Source organism: Terrapene carolina, unplaced genomic scaffold (genome assembly GCF_002925995.2).
Source record: "Terrapene carolina triunguis isolate 2854851 unplaced genomic scaffold, T_m_triunguis-2.0 Scaffold35098, whole genome shotgun sequence".
NCBI classification, from domain to species: Eukaryota; Metazoa; Chordata; order Testudines; family Emydidae; genus Terrapene; species Terrapene triunguis.
Window position 1 is genome coordinate 5,424,119 of NW_020699449.1, and position 27,097 is coordinate 5,451,215.

The 27,097-nt window shown below is 45.1% G+C and overlaps 1 protein-coding gene across 1 annotated transcript in view; it reads right to left on the reverse strand.

Annotated features, from left to right (window-relative positions):
* MOB3B (MOB kinase activator 3B) overlaps positions 1-27,097 on the reverse strand; it is a 148,994-nt gene that overhangs the window by 96,326 nt on the left and 25,571 nt on the right. Inside the window, exon 2 of the mRNA XM_026646516.2 lies at positions 3,996-4,575. Within this exon, the coding sequence (XP_026502301.1) occupies positions 3,996-4,413 (418 nt within the window). The 5' untranslated portion in view covers positions 4,414-4,575. The remainder of the gene's footprint in view (positions 1-3,995; positions 4,576-27,097) is intronic.

The following is a 27,097-nucleotide window of genomic DNA, read 5'->3' on the forward strand; positions in this document are numbered from 1 at the left end:
TATCTACCTGCTAACCTGGGTTTAACTCTACCACAAAGACTGGTTCTTGAGGGCTGCAATCAGTCAAGCACAAGTTTACAAAAAGGGAAGAACAGGCTTATGTCCAGAATAGAGCAGCGGTATTCAGACGTGTCTGACTTATCAGCCAAAGAAAAAAGAGCTTATCGCCATAGAGAGCAATGACATGAATTCTATGAAACTTGAACCCCATTTCTAGATACATTTGTACATTTAAAAAAAAAAAGTTGAGATGGTTCAAACCAGCCATTCCATCAAACCTCTTCTCATTTCCCCTCCACCGACTTCCCGCCCTCCCTGCCTCTCCCTATTTATGTCCACAGTCTCCTATTTTATTACTGTTATTCCCACCCTAACATGTTATGTTTATGTTGTCTGGCTTTGTGCTGCTTGGCCTTGCAGCTTTGACAAGTCGTAAAATTGCATAATTCTATAATTCTGCTGGTGATCCCATGCAACATGTGGTATTTGGAAACATATACAAGCTGGAAACCATTTAGCTTTTTGTACTTTTCATTGTCTGGTTGGTTTTTTTAGGAAAATCAAAAAATTACAAAAAAAAAACCACCATCAAAACCAGTGTTGATGGCCTCAACACAGTAGCCTTGAGCGGGCACAGAGACTGAACTATCTTTCACACTACAGATATAAATCCTATAGGCAAGGATTGAGGCATATGAGTAGGGGAATGCAGGGAGCTTGAAATTTGTGGCTATATAATTTCAGTCTCTAGAACTGTTAGCCTCGGACACGCTATAATCTCACTTCACAAAAATCCAAACAAACTGAGAACAGTGGAGAAAAATTAAGGAAACCGCTCTTCATAGCAAGAGGCTATCACCACAAGAGACCCTTTAAGGCTTCACACTGTCAGAAGGAAGTGCGCCTTATCTTCAGCCAAGTGGTTTTGTTAGCCACTCACCACTCTGCTATCAGCACCTCAAGTCCCATACCAGGTCCTGCTCTCATCCTCCAGTCATTCCTGTGTGTTAGCAACAGCAGATGCTAGCAGGAGGGAGAGAGAGAGAGACTGTGAGATCAGCAAACGAATGGCTCAGAATGACTGCAGAAAGCACAGAAGGAAATGACCATAGACCGCAGGAAACACACAGACTGACCCTGATGGGGGCCCAGGGATGAGAGTAAATATATACAGATGTCTGTGTTATAAATTGGTAACAATCTCATCTTAACTCACCCAGTTCCTAGTTACAGTTTTTTAAATCACAAAGGAAAGGAAAACAAAAACAAAAACACCCAAGACCCAAACAAAAAGAAATCCGACAGGACTGGCCCTCCTGACATTCTTTTTCAACCTCTTCAAGTAGCTCTTCAGTAAAAACTGTGTTTAATAGCAATTATGGAAATCCTACTCTAAATAGTCTGCATGATGTATATAAAATTAAAGAGGGTGTTATTTAATAGGATTAGTTTTGGAAATGTGTACAGTTTCTATGGATTGCCATTACAAATCCCTCCCTGGATTCCCTTAGGTAAATTCATTTGCTAATGGAAACGGCAGCTCAAATCCTGTACAAAGGACACATGCTTTTTTTTTAAAGGAATCTATGGGGACTGTGCACTGCAGAGATGCACAGCAGTAAATTAATCCCTCCATTAATAGCCAGACTTTTATGATGCAGAGTTTCTTTTTGCAGACCCTTCTCTCCCTCCTTTTTATGATCACAGAGGTGGCTGCAGCGTAAAGAAGGCCTAAAAAGAGGTATAACAATGCTCGCCGTGCTTTAAAACTACTGTGGTAGCAACCATAGTGCATGGCACAAGACAAACCTCTTTTGCTCAGATATCCCTTTGTAATCAATTTCAGTTGCTTCAAGGAATGAGCATTTGGAATTTCACTGTGATTAATTTTTCAGAATGAAAATAAGGAGAATCGAGATCATAGAAAAGAGAACATGCACAGGGGAGCTGCGACTCAGATAGCAGCAACCAGGGCCAAATTCAGGGGCAGGCGACCCGCCTGGGGTGTTGCAAGGTATTCAAAAGTTTCACAAATGGAGGGGGAGGCGCCAAACACACTCCTTGCCTGGGGCACAATTTGGTCCAGGGCCAGCTCTGGCAGCAACCATGGCACAGCACAGTCCCAAAGCTTCTGTCTCGTGCAGTGGGGACAGTGAAAGGCAGAACATGGATGGAATGTGCCAGCTAAGCACAGCTATTATTCCAAGAGCTTTCCAACCAATACGTTAATCGTTGGGTGGCAATTATCTCCATTTTACGTATGTAGAAACTGAGGCACAGAAAAGTTTCCCAAAGAGTCACTAACTGATCTTGGAATGGAACCTAGAAGTTCTGATGCCCGGGCATCAGGTCTAACCTCTGTGGCACTTTCCCACAGAGCTCTGAGAGGTTCACCCTGGACTAGGCAGCGGGGAATCCATCTCCCAGACACCAGCTAACTGCTTTTATTAACGAGGAGGCTTTGGGAATTTAACAACAAAGTAGACGAGGATAACAAGATGATTCCTCTCATTGGACTAACAAATGATTCATAATTCACAAGGTTTCAGGACAAAAAGTTCCTCCAGTCACCTCTTTCAAAAAAGAGGATTATTAGCACTGAAAGCTTGGGTATTATAGATTATTTGTTGGTTCAATAAAGCTGTCAGCATGTTATCTGCCTCTCCCAAAGCCACAGAATTGACCATAAATATTTTCTGCACATATAAACAAAGTCACTGATATTACCAAAGGGAAGTGAAACACTGCAACGGGCCGTCACACAACCACGGTTCAACAAAGCCCACATACATTTCAGTGAAAGTTCAAAAATCAAGGAGACCTGGAGAAATCAAAACCACTTCCTGCTGCCCATAAAATGAGGCACAGCTTCCTTTGAAACCTGCCTTCTTCCTGCTGTGCAATGAACTGGAGTTTAGGTTACAGCCTGTAACCACCACCTCTCATACTGCTGTGCAACAAGAGGAAAGGAATAGGGACAAGTCTCTGGAACACAAACCCACAACAAGTCTGCCCACCCACACGATGATCAGAGCTGGGCAGTAGGCAATCCAAAGGTCAGCAGAGCTTACTGATATTTGCAATCTCGCTGCATGCTCTCACCTCCCAACAAACCCTTCTAAACTAAGCCAGCCTGAGTAGTCTTTTAACCACTTGATTTCAGTATCGCCCTCCAGTTGCTACTCTTTACCTCAAGACCTTCAGATCTTTTCTGAACCTCACGCTGATCAACACAACCTTCCCTTATCCCTTAGGATAATCACACAGCTTTGAGATTTGCAAGAAGTTAGCAATAATAAAAAGAAATTGTTCAATCAAACCTCCTCTAAAGTGCAGTTCTACCTTGAAAAGTGACTAAGGAAAAATGTCTCATCCACAGTTAGCAGCAGTAGCCATCATAAAGACTTGGGCACAGACAAGATTTAGATTTTTTTCCTCCGGAGGTTAGTTTCTCGCTTTCCCCCGTCGTCTTCTTTTCATGGGGGGACAGGAGAGGGGGCAAAGGGACCATGGATAACAGTCCACACTGTGATCCTGATTTTCCACTGTCTTGCACTGTGCCCAGCCATTTCCACCTTAGAGAAGTGGATGTAAAACGCCACCATTCTGATTAGGTAACTTTTTATGCTCACTTTGTATAGGTGTCAATGGCTACTTAAGGTGCAAGGGAGTGAAGGTTCAGACCCGATTAGCCTCAGATAGGCTAATATGGTATCGCTGCCCTTGCTGTTGCCACCTCTAAATAATTAAGCTAAGTGGCTTACCAGGGATGAGTGGCTGGGCTGAAAAGATTTTAAATATTTAAAAAAAAAAAAGCAAGCTAACATTTCATTTTTTGACACGCTACTCCTATGGAATGCCTGACACCTCCCCAGCAGCACTCCAGTGTCTAACCCTCTGAATTCAAGAGCCATTGCTATTAGGAAAAGAAATGGAGCATTCCAGGCACACAGAGTGAAATACAGTTTGTGGCTCTAGGCTTTGCTTGGACTCACCCACACTAGTAGGGAATATGTCCTCATTGTTGATCTGCACCTCGATCCAGTCCATGAGAAGGTTCATATACTGGGGTGCTGGCAATGCAGTGGGCTTCTTGTACTTCAAGTCATCCTGCCACCGGTACTCATACTTAGGGCCCCCAGACATCATCGGGCAGGTCCTCTCTGTGCAGAACTCACAGATAGTTCCATAGATCAGGTTGATCCTGTTGAAAAAGTCAACAACGTGAACTGCCACCCAGTCGTTTAGGTCTTCTCCATTGGGCAGCTGCACGGCTGCTTTCAGGTCCACTCCCGAGTTCAGCGAGGCCTGTGCTCGTTTATGGAGCTCAAACCTCTGGGTCCCAGGTTCAAATCTGCGTTTGGGACGGAACGTCTTGTCCTTATTAAAAACTTGCTTGAGGGCTATGGACATGTCTGGTAATTTTCTGCCCTCTAGCAACTGGCTAAGATTTAACGTATATATCCAAAGTGATGACTTTCCTGTCGCAGGTCCCACTCTCGTCACACAAATGGTTGTCAATGTCTATGCAGTCCACCAGCTCTTCCTCTTGAAAGCCCAGAAGACCTCATGTTCCTAAAGACATGGAAAGGTATGTTAGTGTTAAGCCCAGTTCTGGCCTTGTCAATTTGCTACTGTTTTATCATCACGCTCAAAACCAAGGGAAGCATATTTTTAGGGAGCTGAAAAGCAAATTTCCAAAAGATATAAGCCAAAATTTTCAAAAGTGACCAGGTATTTTGTGTGCCTCCATTTTTTAGTGCCCATTGTGAGAATCCTTAAAAAGGGCCTGATCTTCAGCATGCCCTGAATACCCGACCACTTTAAAATGTCTCAAGTTGGGCACCCAAATCCCGAGGCTCTCAAAATCACTAGTCACTAGCAAAAGGGGAACGAAACATGTCATTTATAATATATTCCCAGGCTCTTACTGCATCCATAATTTCGGAACATACCTTTCAGTTGTGCTTAATTTTACAGTGATCACGTCTCCTTTATTTATAAATTTAACCAAAAGTAATACTGTATCTCAGCTGTGGTGTCTAATTGTTCATAAAAAACACACAGTATCGATACAAAATCTTAATTATAAATCCATGCTCTCCTCTCTGTGTCTATAGATTACAAGTATGTTTTTGCAGTATTTGCTGAACTCTGTATTTTTAATTCGTGAACCTAATCATTTTACATATCCTATAGGATTTAATGGGATGAAATCTATATGACTTTATTGAAATAATTCTTAAAATGTGTAGAATAAATGGAGAATAACATCCTTTATATTGCTCTTTTGAACCATTCTGTGTAATTCTATAGCACAGTCCTAATTTTCTATTAAATTCTATAGTGTGGTTTAAAAAAAAAAAAATCTATGAAAAGATTGTCACTTTCTAGAAAATTCTACAGGACTTCTCCACAAGGGAATGCTACGCATATTGGTCCCCAAGAGTTTGCGGTGTGTTTTATGAATAGGTTTGACAGGACACCATTTATGGTTTTCATAGTTAGCCTGTCTGAGGGAGAAATTATTCCTTCCATAACTGCGTTCTATGTACATGTGCCCAGGGATTATGATCATAAGTAAATGAAGCATACTAATAGCTGATGTGGTGGTTAGTGGCTAGTTTAATGGGAGTTTTTCTTGAGAAACAAGTAAGGGCTTTACGAATAAATCTCTAGAGAGGGGGCATTTCATGCAGTGTGTTATTCAAATACAACAAAAGGTTTCAAATATGCAGAGAACTACAAAAATCTTGTACCATTAACTTCTAATGAATTCTCTTTAGGGGATTATACTGCTCCACTGTTTTCCTCAAGACATACACACACACGGAATTTTTGCTAGACCACACGTGCAAAGCACTAAATCTACATTATTCTGAAAATTATCTCCCAGGCCTTTGCCAACTGGGTAGGAAGAGAAAGGAAATACCCTCCCCCCATTTTCTATCAACACAAGATACCAACACAGACCTCGACAGACAGTAATCTGGTGTGCGAGGCATCCTCTCCATAATAGACCATTTATAACCATAAAGAAAACAAAAATAGACTGGCATCCTGCCAATTTGTCAGCAAGAGCAGCTAAGCAACACTGGCACACCCTTGTACTGCTGCTGGCACATCCTTGCACTGCAAGGGGAGCTAGCAAACAGGGGACTGCAAAACAGGGGAGTTTGAGAGGGGGTTTGTGGGAGGGAGTCATAATATAATCCCTATGGTTAGGAAGGGCTGCATCGCCAGTGCCAACACTGCTCCTGTCACCTCCACCTGTATCCAGACAGACAGCCTGACCATGGATGCCTCTACCCAGATCCTGGTGTGGATTTGTGGCGTCTGTGGTCTACATTTCCCACTCACAGAAAGCCAGGCTGGGGGGACCATCCAGTGTGAAAGGTGCCTGCTGGTGGAATCTCTCAGGAAGCAGGTGGGAGAGCTACAGGAGGAGGTGGCTAGGCTGAGGAGCATCCGTGCCCATGAGGAATTCCTTGAGAATATTCATATAGAGACATCCAAGGCTGAAGGAGCGATCCAGCTAGAGAGGACTGCTATTACACCACTAGGGGAGGAGGATATGGCTCTGTCACAGGGAGGACACTAGCTGCTGGTTACTTCTGGCAGCAGGCAGTGCTCCACCCCTCTCCCCCAACCGACCCACCATGGTGATGGAAAACGGATATGTTGCCCTGGCAACGAGCAATGAGGAATCACCCCCAAAGGTGCAGGAGGAGAAGCCATGTCCCCCCAAGGCTGGGAGGATCGCAGCCACCACTCCCACAAGTGACTACAGGGCTCTGGGAGTAAGGGTGAGGGAGTTGGGAGCGCAGGTGGTGTTCTCTTCAATCCTGCCAGTCAAGGGTAGGGGCCCAGGCAGAGACACATGCATCCTGGAGGTGAATGCCTGGCTGCGAACATGGTGTCTCCAGCTTCCTTGACCATGGGGTGCTGTTCCAGGAAGAAGGACTGCTAAAGACAGATGGGGTCCACCTATCGAGGAAGGGGAAGAACATATTTGGATATAGACTGGCTAACCTAGTGAGGAGGGCTTTAAACTAGGTTTGAAGGGGGCAGGTGACCAAAGCCCACAGATAAGTCAAAAACATGGAGAAGTGGGAGAAGGGTAGGAATTTGGGAGGAGCATGGGCTGTTATAGCAGGGATAAAGGAGAGAAGACAGAATTGGGAGAGGAAATCAAATCAGTATCTTAGACGTCTGTATACTAATGCGAGAAGTATGGGGAATAAGCAGGAAGAACTCGAAATGCTAACAAATAACACAACTATGGCATAGTTGGCGTCACAGACTTGGTGGGATAATACCCATGACTGGAATATTGGTATAGAAGGGTACAGCTTGCTCAGGAAGGACAGGCAGGGAAAAAAGGGAGGAGGTGTTGCCTTACATATTAAAAATGTATACACTTGGACTGAGGTTGAGATGGAAATAGGAGACAGACTTGTTGAAAGTCTCTGGGTAAGGATAAAAGGGATAAAAAAACCCAAAGGTGATGTCATGGTAGGGGTCTACTACAGACCACCTAACCAGGAAGAAGAGGTGGATGAGGCTTTTTTTTAAACAACTAACAAAATCATCCAAAGCACAGGACTTGGTGGTGATGGGGGACTTCAACTACTCAGACATCTGTTGGGAAAATAACATAGCAGGGCACAAATTATACAACAAGTTCTTGGAATGTATTGGAGACAATTTTTTATTTTAGAAGGTGGAGAAAGCTATTAGGGGATAGGGTGTTCTAGATTTGATTTTGACAAATGGGGAGGAAAAGGTTGAGAATTTGAAAGTGGAAGGCAGCTTGGGTGAAAGATCATGAAATGATACAGTTCACAATTCCAAGGAATGGTAGGAGGGAGAACAGCAAAATAAAGACAATGGATTTCAAGAAGGCAGACTTTAGCAAACTCAGGGAGTTGGTAGTAAGATCCCATTGGAAGCAAGTCTAGGGGGAAAAACAATTGAAGACAGCTGGCAGTTTTTCAAAGAGACATTATTAAGGGCAGAAGAGCAAACTATCCCACTGAGTAGGAAAGTCAGGAAGTATGGCAAGAGGCCACCCTGGCTTAATCAGGAGATCTTCAATAATCTAAAACTCAAAAAAAGAGTCCTACAGAAAGTGGAAACTAGGTCAAATTACAAAGGATGAATATAAACAAATAACACAAGTATGTAGGGACAAAATTAGAAAGGCCAAGGCACAAAACGAGATCAAACTAGCTAGAGATGTAAAGGGTAACAAGAAAACATTCTACAAATACATTAGAAGCACGAGGAAGACCAAGGACAGGGTAGGCCCGTTAACTCAATGAGGAGGGGAAAATTACAGAAAATGTGGAAATAGCAGAGGTGTTTAATGACTTCTTTGTTTCGGTTTTCACCAAGAAGATTGGTGGTGATTCGACGTCTAACATAGTGAAGGCCAGTGAAAATGAGGTAGGATCAGAGGCTAAAATAAGGAAAGAACAAGTTAAAAATTACTTAGACAATTAGTCTTCACATCACCAGGGCCTGCTGAAATGCATCCTAGAAAACTCAAGGAGCTGACTGAGGAGATATCTGAGCCATTAGCGATTATCTTTGAAAAGTCAGGGAAGACAGGAGAGATTCCAGTAGACTGGAAAAGGGCAAATATAGTGCCAATCTATAAAAAGGGAAATAAGGACAATCCAGAGCATTACAGACCAGTCATCTTAACTTCTGTACCTGGAAAGATAATGGAGCAAATAATTAAGCAATCGATTTGCAAACATCTAGAAGATAACGTGATAAGTAACAATCAGCATGAATTTAAATGTCAAGAACCAATCTTGTCAAACCAACTTGATAGCTTTCTTTGACAGGGTAACAAGCCTTGTGGATAGCGGGGAAGCGACAGACGTGGTCTATCTTGACTTTCGTAAAGCTTTTGATACTGTCTCGCATGACCGTCTCATAAACAACTAGGGAAATGCAACATAGATGGAGCTACTAGGGTGCAAAACTGGTTGGAAACCGTTCCCAGAGAATAGTTATCAACAGTTCACTGTCATGCTGGAAGGGCATAATGAGTGGTGTTCTGTTCAATATCTTCATCAATGATTTAGATAATGGCACAGAGAGTACACTTATAAAGTTTGCGGACGATACCAAGCTCGGAGGGGTTGCAAGTGTTTTGGAGGATAGGATTAAAATTCAAAATGATCTGGACAAAATGAAGAAATGGTCTGAAGTAAATAGGATGAAATTCAATAAGGACAAATGCAACATACTCCATTTAGGAAGGAACAGTCAGCCGCACACATACAAGATGGGAAATGACTGCCTAGGAACGAGTACTGCGGAAAGGGATCTGGGAGTCATAGTGGAGCACAAGCTAAATATGAGTCAAAAGTGTAACACCGTTGCAAAAAAAGCAAACATTATTCTGGGATGTATTAACAGGAGTGTTGTAGGCAAGATAGGAGAAGTAATTCTTCTGCTCTACTCAGTGCTGATTAGGCCTCAACTGGAGTATTGTGTCCAGTTCTGGGTGCCACATTTCAGGAAAGATAAGGACAAATTGCAGAAAGTCCAGAGAAGAGCAACAAAAATTATTAAAGGTCTAGAAAACATGACCTATGAGGGAAGATTGAAAAAATTGGGTTTGTTTAGTCTGAAAAAGAGAAGACAGAGGGGACATGATAACAGTTTTCAAGTGCATAAAAAGTTGTTACTGCAGCAAGGGAGGTTTAGGTTGGACATCAGGAAAAACTTCCTGATAGGTTGGTTAAGCACTGGAATAAATTGCCTAGGAAGATTGTGGAATCTCCATCACTGGAGATTTTTAAGAGCAGGTTAGACAAACACCTGTCAGGAATGGTCTAGATAATACTTAGTCCTGCAGGGGACTGGACTAGAGGACTTCTCAAGGTCCGTTCCAGGCCTAAGAGTCTATGATACATGGATCATGGGTTGACAGACACTTTCCCAGTGGCATCCAAGTCAGTGGAGAGTGATGGATAAAACTGTCCAAGTTTCATGCCCAACACACCCCTTGAAGTGATGTTAAACCAAGACCCAGATAAACCGCCAGGCAGGGTAAGGAAAAAAGAAAGCTAAATGCAACTGGCTTTGGAACTCTTTAGCTAAGCACAAAGCTACGGCAGTTTAGGAAACAGCTTCCCAACACAGTTTAATGATGCTAAGCCACATCAGCTGCAGCTCACCCATGCTAAGCAGCATTGGGCTGTGTCGGTATTTGGATGGGAGACTCTCAAGGAAGAGCCAGTGCTGTGGGACGTTGCATTAATAATTCATTTGATGACATGTTCCCCTCTGAGCCAGCACTGAGCCAGTATCCCAACACGGAGTTAGGGAGTGCTGTGCTACTGGAGGCGCCAACTTTTGGGTGAAAAGCAAAATCAAGGTTACAACCACTTCAAGAGCCCACTGTGCTTTCTGCAAGAGTAGGGGTGCTAACCCTGGCGTCCTAGCTCATTCCAACTCAGGTTATTATATCACACCCACCTAAACGCCCCTGGCATTTCAGTTTTCCTTTCTGACCTGTTCCATACACTGCTCAAAATGCTTTACAAACCTCAGGCCCGGTCCTGCTCTAACTCACAGCAATAGGAGTTTGGCCACTGACTTCAATAAGAGCAGGATGAGGCTCTTGATCTATGTAAAATAAAGGCTGAAAAAAATCCACCTCTTCCTGGGACACAAGTCGAGACAATTCTCAACGGGCTTATATTTCTATGGGAGAAATCAGAGGAATTTTTCTGATGACTCCTTTGTATTCCAAATACAAATGTTATTGATTGTAGTAAAACACGTGCACACGTAGCAAAATCAGTGAATTTACATTGGTGTAAAACTGGTGTAGCGGAGTGGAGAAACAGGTCCAAATTATTCAGCATAGACAGAAACAAAATTTCTCTGTATTTGTCATCTCTGATCTTCGGTAGTCTTCTGTGTATCAAGAGCTACAGTTAAATTCTGCCCTTAGAAATGCACATCCGATTCCCACTAGGCCAAACTCCACTCCAAGTTACACAACTCCCACTAAAGTCAATGGGCCAAACTCTGCCCTCAGATACGACTTCCCCCAGCAACATGCGTGTATGTGAATACCTAAAGGCCGAATTTAAACAAGTGAGAGATGCCTGCACATATCCTGAATTTAGTGCTCAGAATTGTGTGATATAAACCCAGGTTCTTTTTCATTCATAGAATCATAGAATATCAGAGTTGGAAGGGACCTTAGGAGGTCATCTAGTCCAACCCCCTGCTCAAAGCAGGACCAATCCCCAGCCAGGCTTTTGTCAAGCCTGACCTTAAATACCTCTAGGGAAGGAGATTCCACCACCTCCCTAGGTAACCCATTCCATTGCTTCACCACCCTCCTAGTGAAAAAGTTTTTCCTAACATCCAACCTAAACCTCCCCCACTGCAACTTGAGACCATTACTCCTTGTTCTGTCATCTGGTACCACTGAGAACAGTCTAGATCCATCCTCTTTGGAACCCCCTTTCAGGTAGTTGAAAGCAGCTATCAAATCCCCCCTCATTCTTCTCTTCTGCAGAACTAAACAATCCCAGTTCCCTCAGCCTCTCCTCATAAATCATGTGCTCCAGCCCCTAATAATTTTCACTGCCCTCTGCTGGATTCTCTCGAATTTGTCCACATCCTTCTTGTAGTGCGGGGCCCAAAACTGGACAGAGTACTCCAGATGAGGCCTCAACAATGTCGAATAGAGGGGAATGATCACGTTCCTCGATCTGCTGGCAATGCCCCTACTTATACAGCCCAAAATGCCGTTAGCCTTCTTGGCAACAAGGGCACACTGTTGATTCATATCCAGCTTCTTGTCCACTGTAACCCCTAGGTCCTTTTCTGCAGAACTGCTGCCTAGCCACTCGGTCCCTAGTCTGTAGCAGTGCATAGGATTCTTCCGTCCTAAGTGCAGGACTCTGCACTTGTCCTTGTTGAACCTCATCAGATTTCTTTTGGCCCAATCCTCTAATTTGTCTAGGTCCCTCTGTGCATCTCCCTCTCTAATTTGTCTAGGTCCCATTCATCGCCCTGCCCCTTGATTCAATATTAAAAAGTATAACTATTCACTGCCTTTGCAAGGCCAGACTTATCCATGGGTCATGTTCAGCGAAAGGTGATTTTGATCTCTGCTAAATGTGACTGAAGCAAGGAATGTGCAAAAGGCAAAAGAGGCTATTTTCAGTAAAAAGACTCATTTTCTCTCCCCCCTCCCCCCCCATGTGGAAGTGCAATGGGAAAGAGCATTATCTGACTTGCATGGGATCCTGTGGTGAACCAACCCATCTGAGATAATTCTGTGAGCCCTGTCTGCTGTGGGTTTCTGCCAGTTTATTAAACACCCTCTTGACCCAAACAGCAGTACAGAAAGGAGAGCGTTTTCCTCTCGTGAAACAGCCAGCATTCCCACTTTTGTTACATTTCCTGCCCCCTCATTAAAGCAACCAGCTCCATTTGGTTTCCAGAATTTAACTTTTTTAAACTGAGTGCTCATGAAAGGCAAAACCTTAACAGCCCAGGAGAACGAAGCTTTCACATCATTTACAGGCAAGGAAGGAGCAGTGTAAGCTATCCCACACTTCTTGTCAGGTTGCCTCAACTCCAGCCTGTAGGGATGGTCCCATGGATGAGTGGATAGTTTAGGCTGGGATTTCCAAAGGAGTCTACGGGAGTGGGGCACCCAACTTGCAATGGAATTCAATGGGATTTATGGAGGCGTGCAACTCTTTTAGACTTAGTTTGAAAATCCCAGCCAGTCTCTAGGCTCAGTCCAAGCCTAAAAAAACCTCAGCTTCAGAGCTCAGACTGCCATCAAAGGCTGCTAGTGGGGGTGGGGGTTAGGAGTGAGGTACAACATGAAATTGGAGTGAGACCACCAAGCCATTTCACACAGGCCACCCAACGGCCATTAGATGGCAACACATTTCAGCCACTACTGAACTACACTGGTACCAGTGATCTAGCGATGGCAGGTTCAACATCCCCTCTACAGTGTTGGGAATACAAACAAAATAAAAACTTGTTGGTGCTTCAGAATCCGACACTATAAACAAAAGGGAAACCCCTCATTCTAATTTCAGGCAGCTGGAAGCACAAAAAGTAACATTAAAAAAAAATTAAGTCCTACCCCTAGCTGGTATAAATCAGTCTGGCTCTGTTTACTGTCAATAGCGCGAGGCCAGTTTTCATCTGCTGAGAAGGAGTTCTCAGTTTTAATAGTCTGAAATATTATTGGTAACAGATTACTTAAGCCATTTTGAGCCTGGCTTTCCTCAGGCTTATACCATTGTAACTGCATTGATGGCCACAGGAATTACTCCCAATTAACACTAGCGTCAGCAGCAGCAGAACCGGGTCTATTATTTTTAATAGCAATATCCTTTGAAAGAGGCGTGTCTCAGGGTATGTCTACACTACGAGAGTAGTTCGATTTTAGTTAAATCGAATATGTGCAATCGATATTAGAAAGTCGAACGTGTGTGTCTACACTAAGGACAGTAATTCGACTTTGTCAGTCCACACTACCAGGGAAAGCGTCGACATTGGAAGCAGTGCACTGTGGGCAGCTATCCCACAGTTCCCGCAGTCCCCGCTGCCCACTGGAATTCTGGGTCGAGCCCCCAATGCCTTCTGGGTAAAAAAATGTGGCGAGGGTGCTTTTGGGTAACTGTCGTCATCCGTCAGTCACTACCGCCCTCCCTCCCTCCCTGAAAGCGCCGGCGGGAAATCAGTTCGCGCACTTTTTGATCAGTGACAGCGCGGACGCCACAGCACTGCGATCATGGATCCCGCTGCGACCATCGCTGCAGTTGTGGCCGTTCTCAACGCCTCGCACCTTATCATACACCTTTCCCAGAGGCAGATGCAGAGAAATCAGGCGAGGAGGCTACGGCAGCGGAGTGAGGACCTGAACTCCGAGAGTAGCACACGCCTGTCAGAAACCACGACACCCAACGCCGAGGACATCACGTTTGCAATGGGGCATGTGGATTTTGTTGAATGGCGATTCTGGGCCCGGGAAACAAGCACGGACTGGTGGGACCGCATAGTGCTTCAGGTCTGGGATGAATCCCAGTGGCTGCGAAACTTTCGCATGCGGAAGGGGACTTTCCTGGAACTTTGTGACTTGCTGTCCCCTGCCCTGAAGCGCAAGGACACCCGCATGCGAGCAGCCCTGACTGTCCAGAAGCGAGTGGCCATAGCCCTCTGGAAGCTCGCAACGCCGGACAGCTACCGGTCAGTCGCGAACCACATTGGCGTGGGCAAATCTACCGTGGGGGTTGTTGTCATGCAAGTAGCCAAGGCAATCGTCAAGGTACTGCTGTCAAAGGTAGTGACCCTGGGAAACGCGCAGGCCATCATAGATGGCTTCGCTGCGATGGGATTCCCAAACTGCGGTGGGGCTATAGATGGGACTCACATCCCTATCCTGGGACCGGGCCACCAGGCCAGCCAGTACATCAATAGAAAGGGCTACTTTTCAATGGTGCTGCAAGCACTGGTGGACCATCGGGGACGGTTTACAAACATCTACGTCGGATGGCCGGGCAAGGTTCATGACGCTCGCGTGTTCAGGAACTCTGGTCTGTTTAGACGGCTGCAGGAAGGTATTTACTTCCCAGACCACAAGATAACTGTTGGGGATGTGGAGATGCCTACAGTGATCCTCGGGGACCCAGCCTACCCGCTAATGCCCTGGCTCATGAAGCCCTATACTGGCGCCCTGGACACAGAAAAAGAACTCTTCAACTACCGGCTGAGCAAGTGCAGAATGGTGGTGGAGTGTGCTTTTGGCCGTCTCAAGGGGAGATGGAGAAGCTTACTCACTCGCTGTGATCTCAGCGAAACCAATATCCCCATCGTTATTGCAGCTTGCTGTGTGCTCCACAATCTGTGTGAGAGCAAGGGGGAGACCTTTATGGCGGGGTGGGAGGTTGAGGCAAATAGCCTGGCTGCTGATTACGCCCAGCCAGACAGCCGGGCGATTAGAAGAGCCCAGCGGGACGCGCTGTGCATCCGGGAGGCTTTGAAAGCCAGTTTCAAGGCTGAGCAGGGTACCCAGTGACTTTTAAGTTTGTGGACACAGAAGCTGAACTTGCCCCCGTTTCTTTACCCAGTTGCCGTCGACTATCCTCTCCAATTACATACCCCCTTCACCCCCTTCCCAAAAAATAAAATCTGTTCTGTTTTGTTAAAGGACACCGTTGTCTTTATTACTGTTTTCGCGGGAATGTTTTAAACCTGGGACGCAGACTGTGGCGGGGGGCGGGTTTAGGGTTGTGATGCAAATGATGCTTCTAAACTCCAGGAATGACAGGCTCCGCGGTGGTGGACTGGTTGTTTCAACGGAGCCTGCCAGCCCTCCTGGCCGGGACTGCGTGTATGTGTCGGCTATGTGACTGTCTTGCAGGGGGAGGAGGGTTACAGATCCCCTGCTGCGCGGCTCTGTGATCCAGGGTAAGGACCGCTGCATAAGATCTGTAACTGCCCTCCCCCGCCACCAAGTCACAGAGCAACACCACCCCCCCCACCACACAGAACATGAAAACCACCTCCCAGACTGACCAGGATAACTAGTCACTGCACTGTATATGTGCCCTGCTGCTGCACCTGCCCCCTGCTAAAGGTGACTGTCCTGTCCAATGACCAAGCCCCTTCCCCCCCCTTCAGACAGACTCTCCTCCAAAAGAAGAGGATGGAAACAGTAATGAACAGAAACGTATTCTTTATTAACAACCGCACATGGAAAGGGGGGGGTGAAACTTGGACGGGGTCTTGTGTGAGGCGGGTAGGAAAGGACTTTTCAAATTTTGGGGAATGAGAGCCTTCTAGTGGTAGAGCAGTCCGCAGGGGTGGAGTGAAATTTTTCACGGCCCCTTCCACCCCTCCGTGTTTGGACTTTGGGTGAGGGGGGTATGGGACTTGGTGGCGGGGCAGGGCAGTTACAGAGAGACTGCAGCGGGGCTCTCTCCTCCTGCCTCCGGTCCTGCAGAACATCCACAAGGCGGCGGAGCGTGTCCGTTTGCTCCCTCATTAGTCCAAGCAGCGTTTGAGTAGCCTGCCTGTCCTCCTGTCGCCACCTCTCCTCCCATTCAATGTTTGCCCGGTGCATTTGGGACAAGTTCTCCCTCCACTGTGTCTGCTGGGCTGCCTGTGCTCGGGAGCATCCCATTAGTTCAGCAAACATGTCTTCCCGTGTCCTCTTCTTCCTCCTCCTAATGTGCGCTAGCCTCTGGGCAGATGTGGCTGTGGGAATTGGAAAAAGGGAGTGAATTCCTGAGACAGATCAATGTATCTGTGAACAGAGAACATAGTCTTTCTCTGTGAACAAGACCATGCAGAGCACCTATCACACGCGCACTCAGGACAAGGTCGAATTTTCGGCCGTCGCCTACAGTGCCTGCGGTCTTGCTGTGGCGAGCTGAGGAGCAGGGCAGGACACCGGACTTTGTCTAGCTGGCAAACATGGTAAGCCGTAGACTTGTGGCCGCTTAAAACTTAAAGAGTGGCACTGGCCTCCTTTCACATAGAAAGCAATGCGAGTCTCTGCTGGCAGCAATCCTGCAAGCATGAACTCTGGCCCTGTCCCACCCCCTCGCGGCTGTAAACCGCGTGGCTGTAAACCGGCGGTTGCAGTTCTGTAAAGGGACGGGCAAGCAGTCCCAATACTAACTTTCCCCTACCTAATTCACAGCAGGGAGTCATGCCAGACATCATCCTCCTGAAGGTCTCGGAGAGCCAGAAGGAGAAGATGCTCCGGGACAGCCTGCAGAAACCGGGGCCATTTGCTGCAATGCTCTGCAAGGCCATGATCCCCGAGTACCTGCTGGCGTTGTGGCAGGGAAACGTGTCCTACCACGGGGGGCCTAATAAGCTCTCCCTGCCCAGGAACCTGCTCATGAGGCTGGAAAAACACCTGCAGGAGGCGTATGAGGAGTTCTCCCCGGAGGATGTCGCCTCTATCCCCGGTTACATTGACCAGTTCTTGGCTTAGGTGCCCTTGGAGGGACAAATGAGTGCAGCGTTTTGGGCACTATAATCATGAAGCGGACATTGTGAAATTTTTTGAAAATGGTTCGGACTATATATTGAGGCACCCAAAGACAGACTAATCATGATACACTTTGCACAGATTCCCGTTTTGTTTGACTTTCCTGTTTACATGTTTTGAAGCACTTTACCCACTGTTAATATTTTAAATCTTCCTGTTTTGTTGTAAATAAATGTTTACATGTTTTAAAGCACTTTAGCTATTGTTAATATTTTAAATATGCCAGTTATGTTGTAAATAAATGTTTAGATATTTAAAACACTTACTGCTTGATCCTTCCCCTGAATCTGTGTCTGGGATAACGGCTGGGGAGGGTTGGTAGGGGATCTCTGTCAGGGTGATGAAGAGCTCCTGGCTGTCGGGCAAATCAGCGTTGTAAGCGCTGTCTACTGCCTCGTCCTCCTCATCTCCTTCCTCCTCTTCCCCGTCCGCTGAGGAACCGGCCGCGGACAATATCCCATCCTCAGAGTCCACGGTCAGGGGTGGGGTAGTGGTGGCGGCCGCACCTAGGATGGAATGCAGTGCCTCGTAGAAACGGGATGTGTGGGGCTGGGATCCGGAGAGTCCGTTTGCCTCTTTGGTCTTCTGGTAGCCTTGTCTCAGCTCCTTGATTTTCACGCGGCACTGCGTTGCATCCCGGCTGTAGCCTCTCTCTGCCATGGCTTTAGAGATCTTCTCATAGGTCTTTGCATTCCGTCTTTTGGAGCGCAGCTCTGAAAGCACAGACTCATCGCCCCACACAGCGATGAGATCCAAGACTTCCCGATCCGTCCATGCTGGGGCCCTCTTTCTATTAGATTGCACGGCCATCTCTGCTGGAGAGCTCTGCATCGTTGCCACTGCTGCTGAGCTCGCCACGGTGTCCAAACAGAAACTGCGCTTCAAACTGCCCAGACAGGAAAAGGAATTCAAATTTTCCCGGGGTGTGGCTGGTCAGAGCATCCGAGCTCGGGCTGCTGTCCAGAGCGTCAACAGAGTGGTGCACTGTGGGATAGCTCCCGGAGCTATTAGCGTCGATTTCCATCCACACCTAGCCTAATTCGATATGGCCATTTCGAATTTGGCGCTACTCCTCTCGTTGGGGAGGATTACAGAAATCGATTTAAAGAGAGCTCTATGTCGAACTAAATGGCTTCCTGGTGTGGACGGGTGCAGGGTTAATTCGATATAACAGCGCTAAATTCGACATAAAAGCCTAGTGTAGACCAGGCCTCAGTTACCATCAACTACCCAAGGGGTAGATTTGTTTCTGAGGAATAATTCAGTTCAGTGAACTCCCCTTGCATGGGAGGGATAGATCAGTGGTTTGAGCATTGGCCTGCTAAACCCAGGGTTGTAAGTTCAATCCTTGAGGGGGCCATTTAGGGAACTGGGGTAAAAATCTGTCTGGGGATTGGTCCTGCTTTGAGCAGGGGGATGGACTAGATGACCTCCTAAGGTCCCTTCTAACCCTGATATATTCTATGTTGACAAGTGCTATGGGTGATGATACTAACTCTGTTAGTGTCTGATAAGCAGATGCTGAGATCTCCTCATGAAGAAAAGGTGGGATCCTTACCGGCTTCACCAGTGGCACCATGGAAACAGAGGCTGCTCTCACTGTATCTACCACTCAAATACAGGACTCGGACAAACTTTGAAGCAGCTTTTAGTGAGAATATCAGATGGATAAAGGTCACAAAGGAATAGAGAGCACTTCTTAACCACCCAGTCACCACAAAGAAATCCATGTACAAACATATTGTCTGAGTGACTAAGGACAAAAACATCATATGCCATTTGTGTAAACACTTTTAATTAAAATTGCACAATTCAACTGAGTTGTAATTGCAGTCAATAAAAAGAGGATACATTGTGCTTATGAACACACACAGTGTTTATGCACATACCTTTCCTACAATGATGTCACACCACACTGCAATCATTCATTAAGCCTCATCATGCCCCTGCGAGGCAGCGCAGTACTATCCCCATTTTATTGAGGAAGGAATTGGAGCAGGGTGAAGTGACTTGTCTAGCCTCTGTTAAACAGTGAGCCTCTATTGGCACCCGAGTTGGCAATATACTCGAAAATTCCTCATCACCAGCCCTAACGCTCTCCTCTGCCGTTCCAAATGCCATTCTCTGTCTTGAGTACTCTACTGGCCTGATTCAAAGCCCAAGGAAGTCAACAGAAATACATGGTGACCTTAAGGGGCTTTGGATCAAGCCCTTTATACACTTTTCAAGTTCGGCCTCCTGCCTCCCTATCTGTTCAAGGAGCTACATTCATCCCTGGCATAATTCCAGGATGTAATGGAGGTAAATCAGGAAAGAATTTGGCCCACGAGTGCATGTGTAAGTGCACATTTATAGCATCACCAGATTCCTATTTGCAAACCACAAGGTTTCACAAGCTAAAACGCATTCTCTGTTTGAAACGTCTAAATGCAGCAAACCTACCAAACAAGAAAAACAAAGCGCTGTCCTGAGTTCAGAATAAACTTTTCCTGGTTATACAAGGGGGGGGGGGGGAAAGGGGGGTCCGTTGCCTGAGTAGTTAAGGACGAAAACATATCATGCCATTTATTTATATACTTTTCATTAAAATTGTGCAATTTGAATTACACTCAAAAAACAACACACGTATCTATATCAGTGTAACTACATCACAGGGAAAGAGACAACATGGGGAAAATTCCCGACTCATCTACAGTGTAGATCAGGCAACAGAGATTCATACAGCAGACATGGTTGTGCCTGTATTATTAAACTGTGTAGGTAACAAGAATCATAAAGGAAATCCTAATCCATTGGCGAAAGGGCCCTAAAATGGGCACACAAATAAGCGTGGAGCTCAATCATACATGCAGGTTCTGACCAGCAACATCCCCTCTCTTCCTCCCCACCCACGTCAGACACACACACCTTCCACCCAGATTATTTGAGCTCCTAGCAACAATAGTAAAAGGTACGTCATTGCCATTGCCAGACCAGGCATACATACAAAGGCACGGACCGCACCTCTGGCCCCTCTACACGTCTTGGGGGGAGAGGTTTTGGGAGCAGGCAGATGCAAATGTTTTTTATTTTATGCTCCCCCACCCCTTTGTCCACAGTTTGTGAGACTACTTGGCAGCCAGTATATGCCCATACATAAAATATAAACACTGGAAGATTAATACGTCCAGTGAAAGGAAGCTGTCTGCGGCTTCAGGGCCAGATTCTGCTGGCATTTCCAATGGTGAAAATCCCACTGGAGCCAGCGGAGTTCAGATTTGGTTCAAAGTTATTTTCATTAAGGGATTACAGGGTTTTTTTTCACCCTGCATTTTTCCCTTCCTTCATAGCTGTTGGAAGGCTAACTTTAAATCCTTACATGACAACAAAAAATCAACACTTTATCCAAGTGCTGACTGGAAATAAGCTTTTCTAAATGTTTAGAAGTGTTTGCCATGTAAACCAAAATCTGATTAGCAAGCAATCATGTGCATTCAATTCTGTCTGTGCAAGGAAAAAAATGGGAAAATTGACTTTACTGACTTACCCCATTAGTCCCACGTTGTAGGATCATGCCCAGTGTAAGGGACCACAAGAAAAAAACCCACAATATTTGATAGTCTATTGATCTGTGGAAAATTAAATTAATTCATATAAATGACACAGGATTTGAGTCTGATCTTATTTACACCAGTATAAAATCAGGAGACCAGTGATGTAAGATCAGAAATAGGGCCACAATATGTAGAACAAAGTATTGAGAATGTACAAAGCTCCAGCATTTTATCTACTATGGACCCAATCCTGCAAATACATACATGAGTAACTTTACTTATGTGAGGAATCCCATTGACTAAAGTTACTCAAAGGTGTTTGTAGAATCAGGTCCTCAATCCTGAAGCCTACCAGATCCACAAAACCTACTAACCCATGCACAATGGGATCAGCATGGTTTCAAATATCACATGTAAAAACCTGATACAAAAGCCTAATTAGCCTACGCTCCCTGTGGATTACTGACGAAACAAGGGGGAAAACATTAAATAAATCCAAGGTAAATAATGACCAATAAAAATATATTAAGAAATTGGATGCGACTGGAGCATAGCTAGAAAACATCAGGTAAGCAAGATACAGCCCAACAAAGGGACAATAAATCCATTTATTCTGACTGGAAGCTCTGTAGGTTAGGAGGGGCCACCTTTTTGTTTTGCCTTTGTACAGCACCTAGCACAATAGAGCTGAGGAAACATTGTTCTAAGTCCCTGCTGTAGCAGGGAGTCTGCTGCTGTAGTCATCATGAATAGGTCGGATTATGAACAGGAGGCTGCCAGGCAACTCTCCAACACCACATTCTACAGGCCACTATCCTCCAATCCCACTGAGGAGAACCAAAAGAAACTACACCATCTGCTCAACAAACTCCCTGCTACAGCACAGGAACAACTCTACACAGACACACCCCTAGAGCCCTGACCAGGGGTATTCTATCTGCTACCCAAGATCCATAAACCTGGAAATCCTGGATGCCCCATCAGCTCAGGCATTGGCACCCTGACAGCAGGATTATCTGAGGTTATTCCTCAGACCATACGCTACCAGCACTCCTAGCTATCTTCAAGACACCACTGGCTTCCTGAGGAAACTACAATGCATTGGTGATCTTCCTGAAAACACCATCCTGGCCACCATGGATGTAGAAGCTCTTTACACCAATATTCCACACGAGGATGGACTACAAGCTGTCAGGAACAGTATCCCTGATGAGGCCACGGCACACCTGGTGGCTTTGTAACTTTGTCCTCACCCACAACCATTTCCGATTTGGGGGACAACTTATACCTTAAAGTCAGAGGCACTGCTATGGATACTCGCATGGCCCCACAGTATGTCAACATTTTTATGGCTGACTTAGAACAATGCTTCCTCAGCTCTTGTCCCCTAGCGTCCCTCCTCTACATGCGCTACATTGATGACATCTTCATCACGTGGTCCCATGAGAAGGAATCCCTTGAAGAATTCCACCTGGATTTCAACAATTTCCACCCCACCATCAACCTCAGCCTGGACCAGTCCACACAAGAGATCCACTTCTTGGACACTACAGTGAAAATAAGTGATGGTCACATAACCACCACGCTATACTGGAAACCTACTGACCACTATACTTACCTACATGCCTCCAGCTTCCATCCAGGACACATCACACGATCCATTGTCTACAGCCATGCCCTAAGAAACAACCGCATTTGCTCCAATCCCTCAGACAGAGACAAACACCTACAAGATCTTTATCAAGCATTCTTAAAACTACAATACCCACCTGGGGAAGTGAGGAAACAGACTGACAGAGTGAGACGGTACCCAGAAATCACCTATTACAGGACAGGCCCAACAAGGAAAATAACAGAACACCACTGGCCATCACGTATAGCCCCCAACTAAAACCTCTCCAGCACATCATCAACAATCTACAACCTATCCTGGAAAACGATCCCTCACTCTCACAGACCTTGGGACGCAGGCCAGTCCTCGCTTACAGAGGGCCCCCCAACCTGAAGCAAATACTCACCAGCAACTACACACCACACCACAGAAACCAATCCCTATAACAAACTCGTTGCCTACTCTGTCCCCATATCTACTCTAGCGACACCATCAGAGGACCAAACCACATCAGCCACACCATCAGGGGCTCAGTCACCTGCACATCTACTAATGTTATATATTCCATCATGTGCCAGCAATGCTCCTCTGCCATGTACATTGGCCAATCCGGACAGTCTCTACATAAAAGAATAAATGGACACAAATCAGACATCAGGAATGGTAACATACAAAAGCCAGTAGGAGAACACTTCAGTCTCCCTGGACATTCTCTAACAGATTTAAAAGTAGCTATACTTGAACAAAAAAACTTCAGAAACAGACTTCAAAGAGAAACAGAAGAACTAAAATTCATTTGCAAACTTAACACCATTAATTAGGGCTTGAATGGCTGGCTCACTACAAAAGCAATTTTCCCTCTCTTGCTATTAACACCTCCTCCTCAATTACTGGGAGTGGACCACATCCACCCTGACTGAATTGGCCTGGTCATCACTGGTTCTCCACTTGTAAGGTAACTCCCTTCTCTTCATGTGCCAGTATATTTATGCCTGTATTTGTAATTTTCACTCCATGCATCTGAAGAAGTGTTTTTTACCCACGAAAGCTTATGCCCAAATAAATCTGTGCGTCTTTAAGGTGCCACCGGACTCCTCATTGTTTTTGTGGATACAGACTAACACGGCTACCCCTCTGATACTAAATTCTCACACACTCTCACAAAATATCATTACGATACAGTGATCATGATTAAGATGTCAACAGTTACCACGCAGCTGTACCCGCAATACCTGCAGTATTTTCCTGTATTTGGGATATGGATTACTATTATTATTTAATATTTATATTACAGCAGGACTCAGAGACCCCCATTCAGGATCAGGGCCCTAATATGCAACACACCCCACAGAATTAGATAATGCTGACATCTACCATGGAGGAGGCCATATAAATAGATGGGTTAAATTAAAGTTCAGTCCCTGCCCCTATGTGTTTTCACAACCTAAGGCCCCGACACTGCAAAGATTCATAAACATGGTTAAATGAATGCATATGAGTAGCACCATTTGAGTTTATTGGGATTACTTGCATAGCTGTGTAGTGACGGTTAACAAGTGCTGAATTTTTAATAACACCCACAACAGATCACATCATGAAGCCTATAATTTCTGACTGTCCTTTTAAATACTGCAATTTTGCTATCTATTGTGTCCTGTCTACCTCTCCCTCCATACTCTCTTTGGGCATTTAATGGTCTCAATTGTAGTTAATCCAGTAGCAGATGCAGTTATTAGAACATGCCCTCACAGTAGAGGAACAGTATATGCTTTCAGTTATCAAGCCCTTGTGACCCGGCACCTCCTTCCACTGCTAATAAAATATGGCTATTATGGTGGCGTGTGCATGGTTTGGGAAGCTGTTCTTATGAACATCGCTTTTATAAGTTGTTAATGTTTTTATACTAGATTTGATGCTTGGGCTTGGTTACTGTGGTATGAATGGAAATGGAACTGACTTGCCGTTCCAGAATTCTACCAAGTATCTTTACAGATGTAGTTCTCACCACAATCATTTTTGATTCTCAATTGTTTTGCATTACACAGAATTTGGAATTTGCAGTAACTGTTTAGAAGGAAACACGAAGGGCTGTTATATTCCTGCCTTTCACCCTTTAAAGAATGGGAGGGCAGGGGAAAGGAGAGAAAGGAAATTCACAAACAGCTTTGAAATTAACAGGTCATAAAATAATTATATACATGGTTTCCCACTAAATATATTTATTTCCTTCAGGTTTGATTTGGTCCCGTCTCAATATGGACTCAGAACTGGCTCTGGATCACGGGTGCAGCTTCCTGGGCTGGATTGCGTGCTGGGACTGCTGGAAAGGTGCACACCAGCATGGGGCCTGCCGCACCCTTTAAAGGGTGCAGCATGAACTGCCCCTGCTCCAGTGGCCAGCATGGAAGGAGTTGGTGCCACAGCCTGCCTGCCCCATTATAATGAATGTTGTAATATTTAACACTTGTATAGTGTTTTTCATTCATAGAGGAACAAGTATCTTTAACCCCATGTCACAGATGGGAAGACTGAGGAACAGATTTCCCTAAAATCACTGAGAGACAGCAGCAGAGATAACAGAATCCAGGTTTCCCGAGTCCCAGCTTGCAGCCTTAACTGCTTGATGACAGATGCCCTTCCACTTAGAGGAGTATAGCACCTGTCAGAACTTGACACACCCAGTCTGGAAGTGCAGGACCAAGAATGTGATTTCTACTTACAGAGGAGGGAGATGCGTTCTGCCTGTTCCTATTAAGCACCTAAGCAGGGCTTGCCAAATCTAGTGCAAAATTTCTAGTTCCTTACAAGATTAAGAAGTATGAAAGAAAATGAACAATTACCTATAAATATCAGCAATAACGCAAGCTAAGTCAAAAACCTTGTAATTTTCTCCTACTTATGGATTAAAAATGTTAATTATCCTGGTGACTGAAGTTTCCACATATTTGCATCAAAGATCATAATACTTAACTCTCTTAGTAAAACAATGCAAAATCCACAGATGAAAGGCGCTATGTAAGTGCAGAAGATAATTACTGTTATTCCAAACTTTCTGATGCTTGTGTATTACTATTCAGTGACACACAGTGTGGACCAATGCAGGACTTGATGTGGTGACTTTAATTGTAATCTACATCTCCTAATGGATGCCACACGGTCAGTACTGGCAGAAATCTTGTTTTCAAGGGTTTGGACAGAAATACTCAAAATGATACGTGGCAGCATCGTCCTGAGCTGCAGTAATCCACTGTATCACAAAGAATGTCATACTCAGACCAAAGAGAACCTACTGCAAGATGCATTTGTTTCAGAATTCCAAGGGAGAATTTATCTTTCTAAGTACTGAATGGAATAACTGTCTTGTACTTAAGGCCCTAGACTAGAACCCAGGAGATCTGGGATCAGATTCTGGATCTGCCAAAGACGCCTTTTATGTCACAATCTCACTGTACCGCTTCCCCACCCGTAAAAACCAGGTAATGTTACTTCCTATGCCCATCTTGTCTATTTCCATTATAAACTCTTCCCAGCATGGACTGTCTCTTACTATGTTTCTGTACAGTGCCTAACACAATGGGCCCATGATCTTAGTTGGAGCTTCTAAATGTTGCTAAATACAACATAATAATATACTTGATCCTTAGAGTGGGCAGCTATGCTAATACTGTACTTCACGGACAGCTGCTTGCTTACAGCTCTTACAGGGACAGGCCCTAGTCAGTGGTGAGGTCAAAGGGACTGACTGGTCATGTGCCCTGTACTTTCAACAATCAGTGAAATGAAGCTGCCACAGAGTCTGTGGAAAGAACTCATTTCAGAACCTGCTCTTCCTACACACAGCTAAACATTCCAACCCTAGCGCTGAAGAGATTTTCCTCCAAAAACCTCTCTGATCACTGCCCTGTAATTTCATCATGTTCAACCTTATCATTTGGTTGAAATGACCTAGTATTATGCAGCAGGAAAACAGCGAGTAAGCTAAATATATACCTCCTTAAATAAGGATAGAAACGTAGCACCTGAACTTTGTTAGTCACCTACATTCTAAAAGCCTAAAGCAATATACCAAGTCTTGCTGGGTCCATCTGCAGGACCACACCTGTTAACACAGAGCTTTCAAGAGCATTTGGTGTACCTGAAATCTGATCAGAGAAACTACATACAGACAGATCTCTGTCCCAGCACATGCGCCCACACACCAATAAAACCTACAACCTCTCCCTCCCAACGAAACGTCTACAAATGTCTTCCATTTCACGTTCCCACCCACTCATACTGAACACAATCACCATAGGAAAAAAGGTGGAAACCCTTGTCAATCCCCTCACATTCACAATCTCACACCTTCCCTCCCATTTGGTCACATTACTGTTGTACCTACAGTGAATGATCACTTGTAGAAGTCACACCAAAAAAGTAATAAATAAGTTCATCTGTCTTTTAGTGCAATTTAGCAGCTAGAAAGCAGGAAGAGAAGCCAGCACCATTTAACCAGCCAGCTCTCCAGCGGGTTTCCCAGACCATGGTTCTGGGACCTCTGCACTAGAAAATACACTGTGGGAAATAATTCTGAATTGACATTCTTCCCCCTTCAAGCTCAAGGGGAAGTCTATAATTCTATTTAATATTTGGATTGAATAATTAAGGTTGCTTAACGAGCTTTCAAAGGCTCTTCTCTAGCTTTGCACAGTGTTTAATCACTATACCACTTAACACAGCAGGGGTAAGTAAAGAGGGGCCTTGTCCCACAAGCACCAGCATCAATCTGAGAACAGTTTCATCTGTCTCTGTAAACCAGTTTGCACAGGTGAATCCAAACCTTTCTAGCCACTTGGAACAGAGGATTTGCCACACTAGAGCTAAAGGGGCAGATCC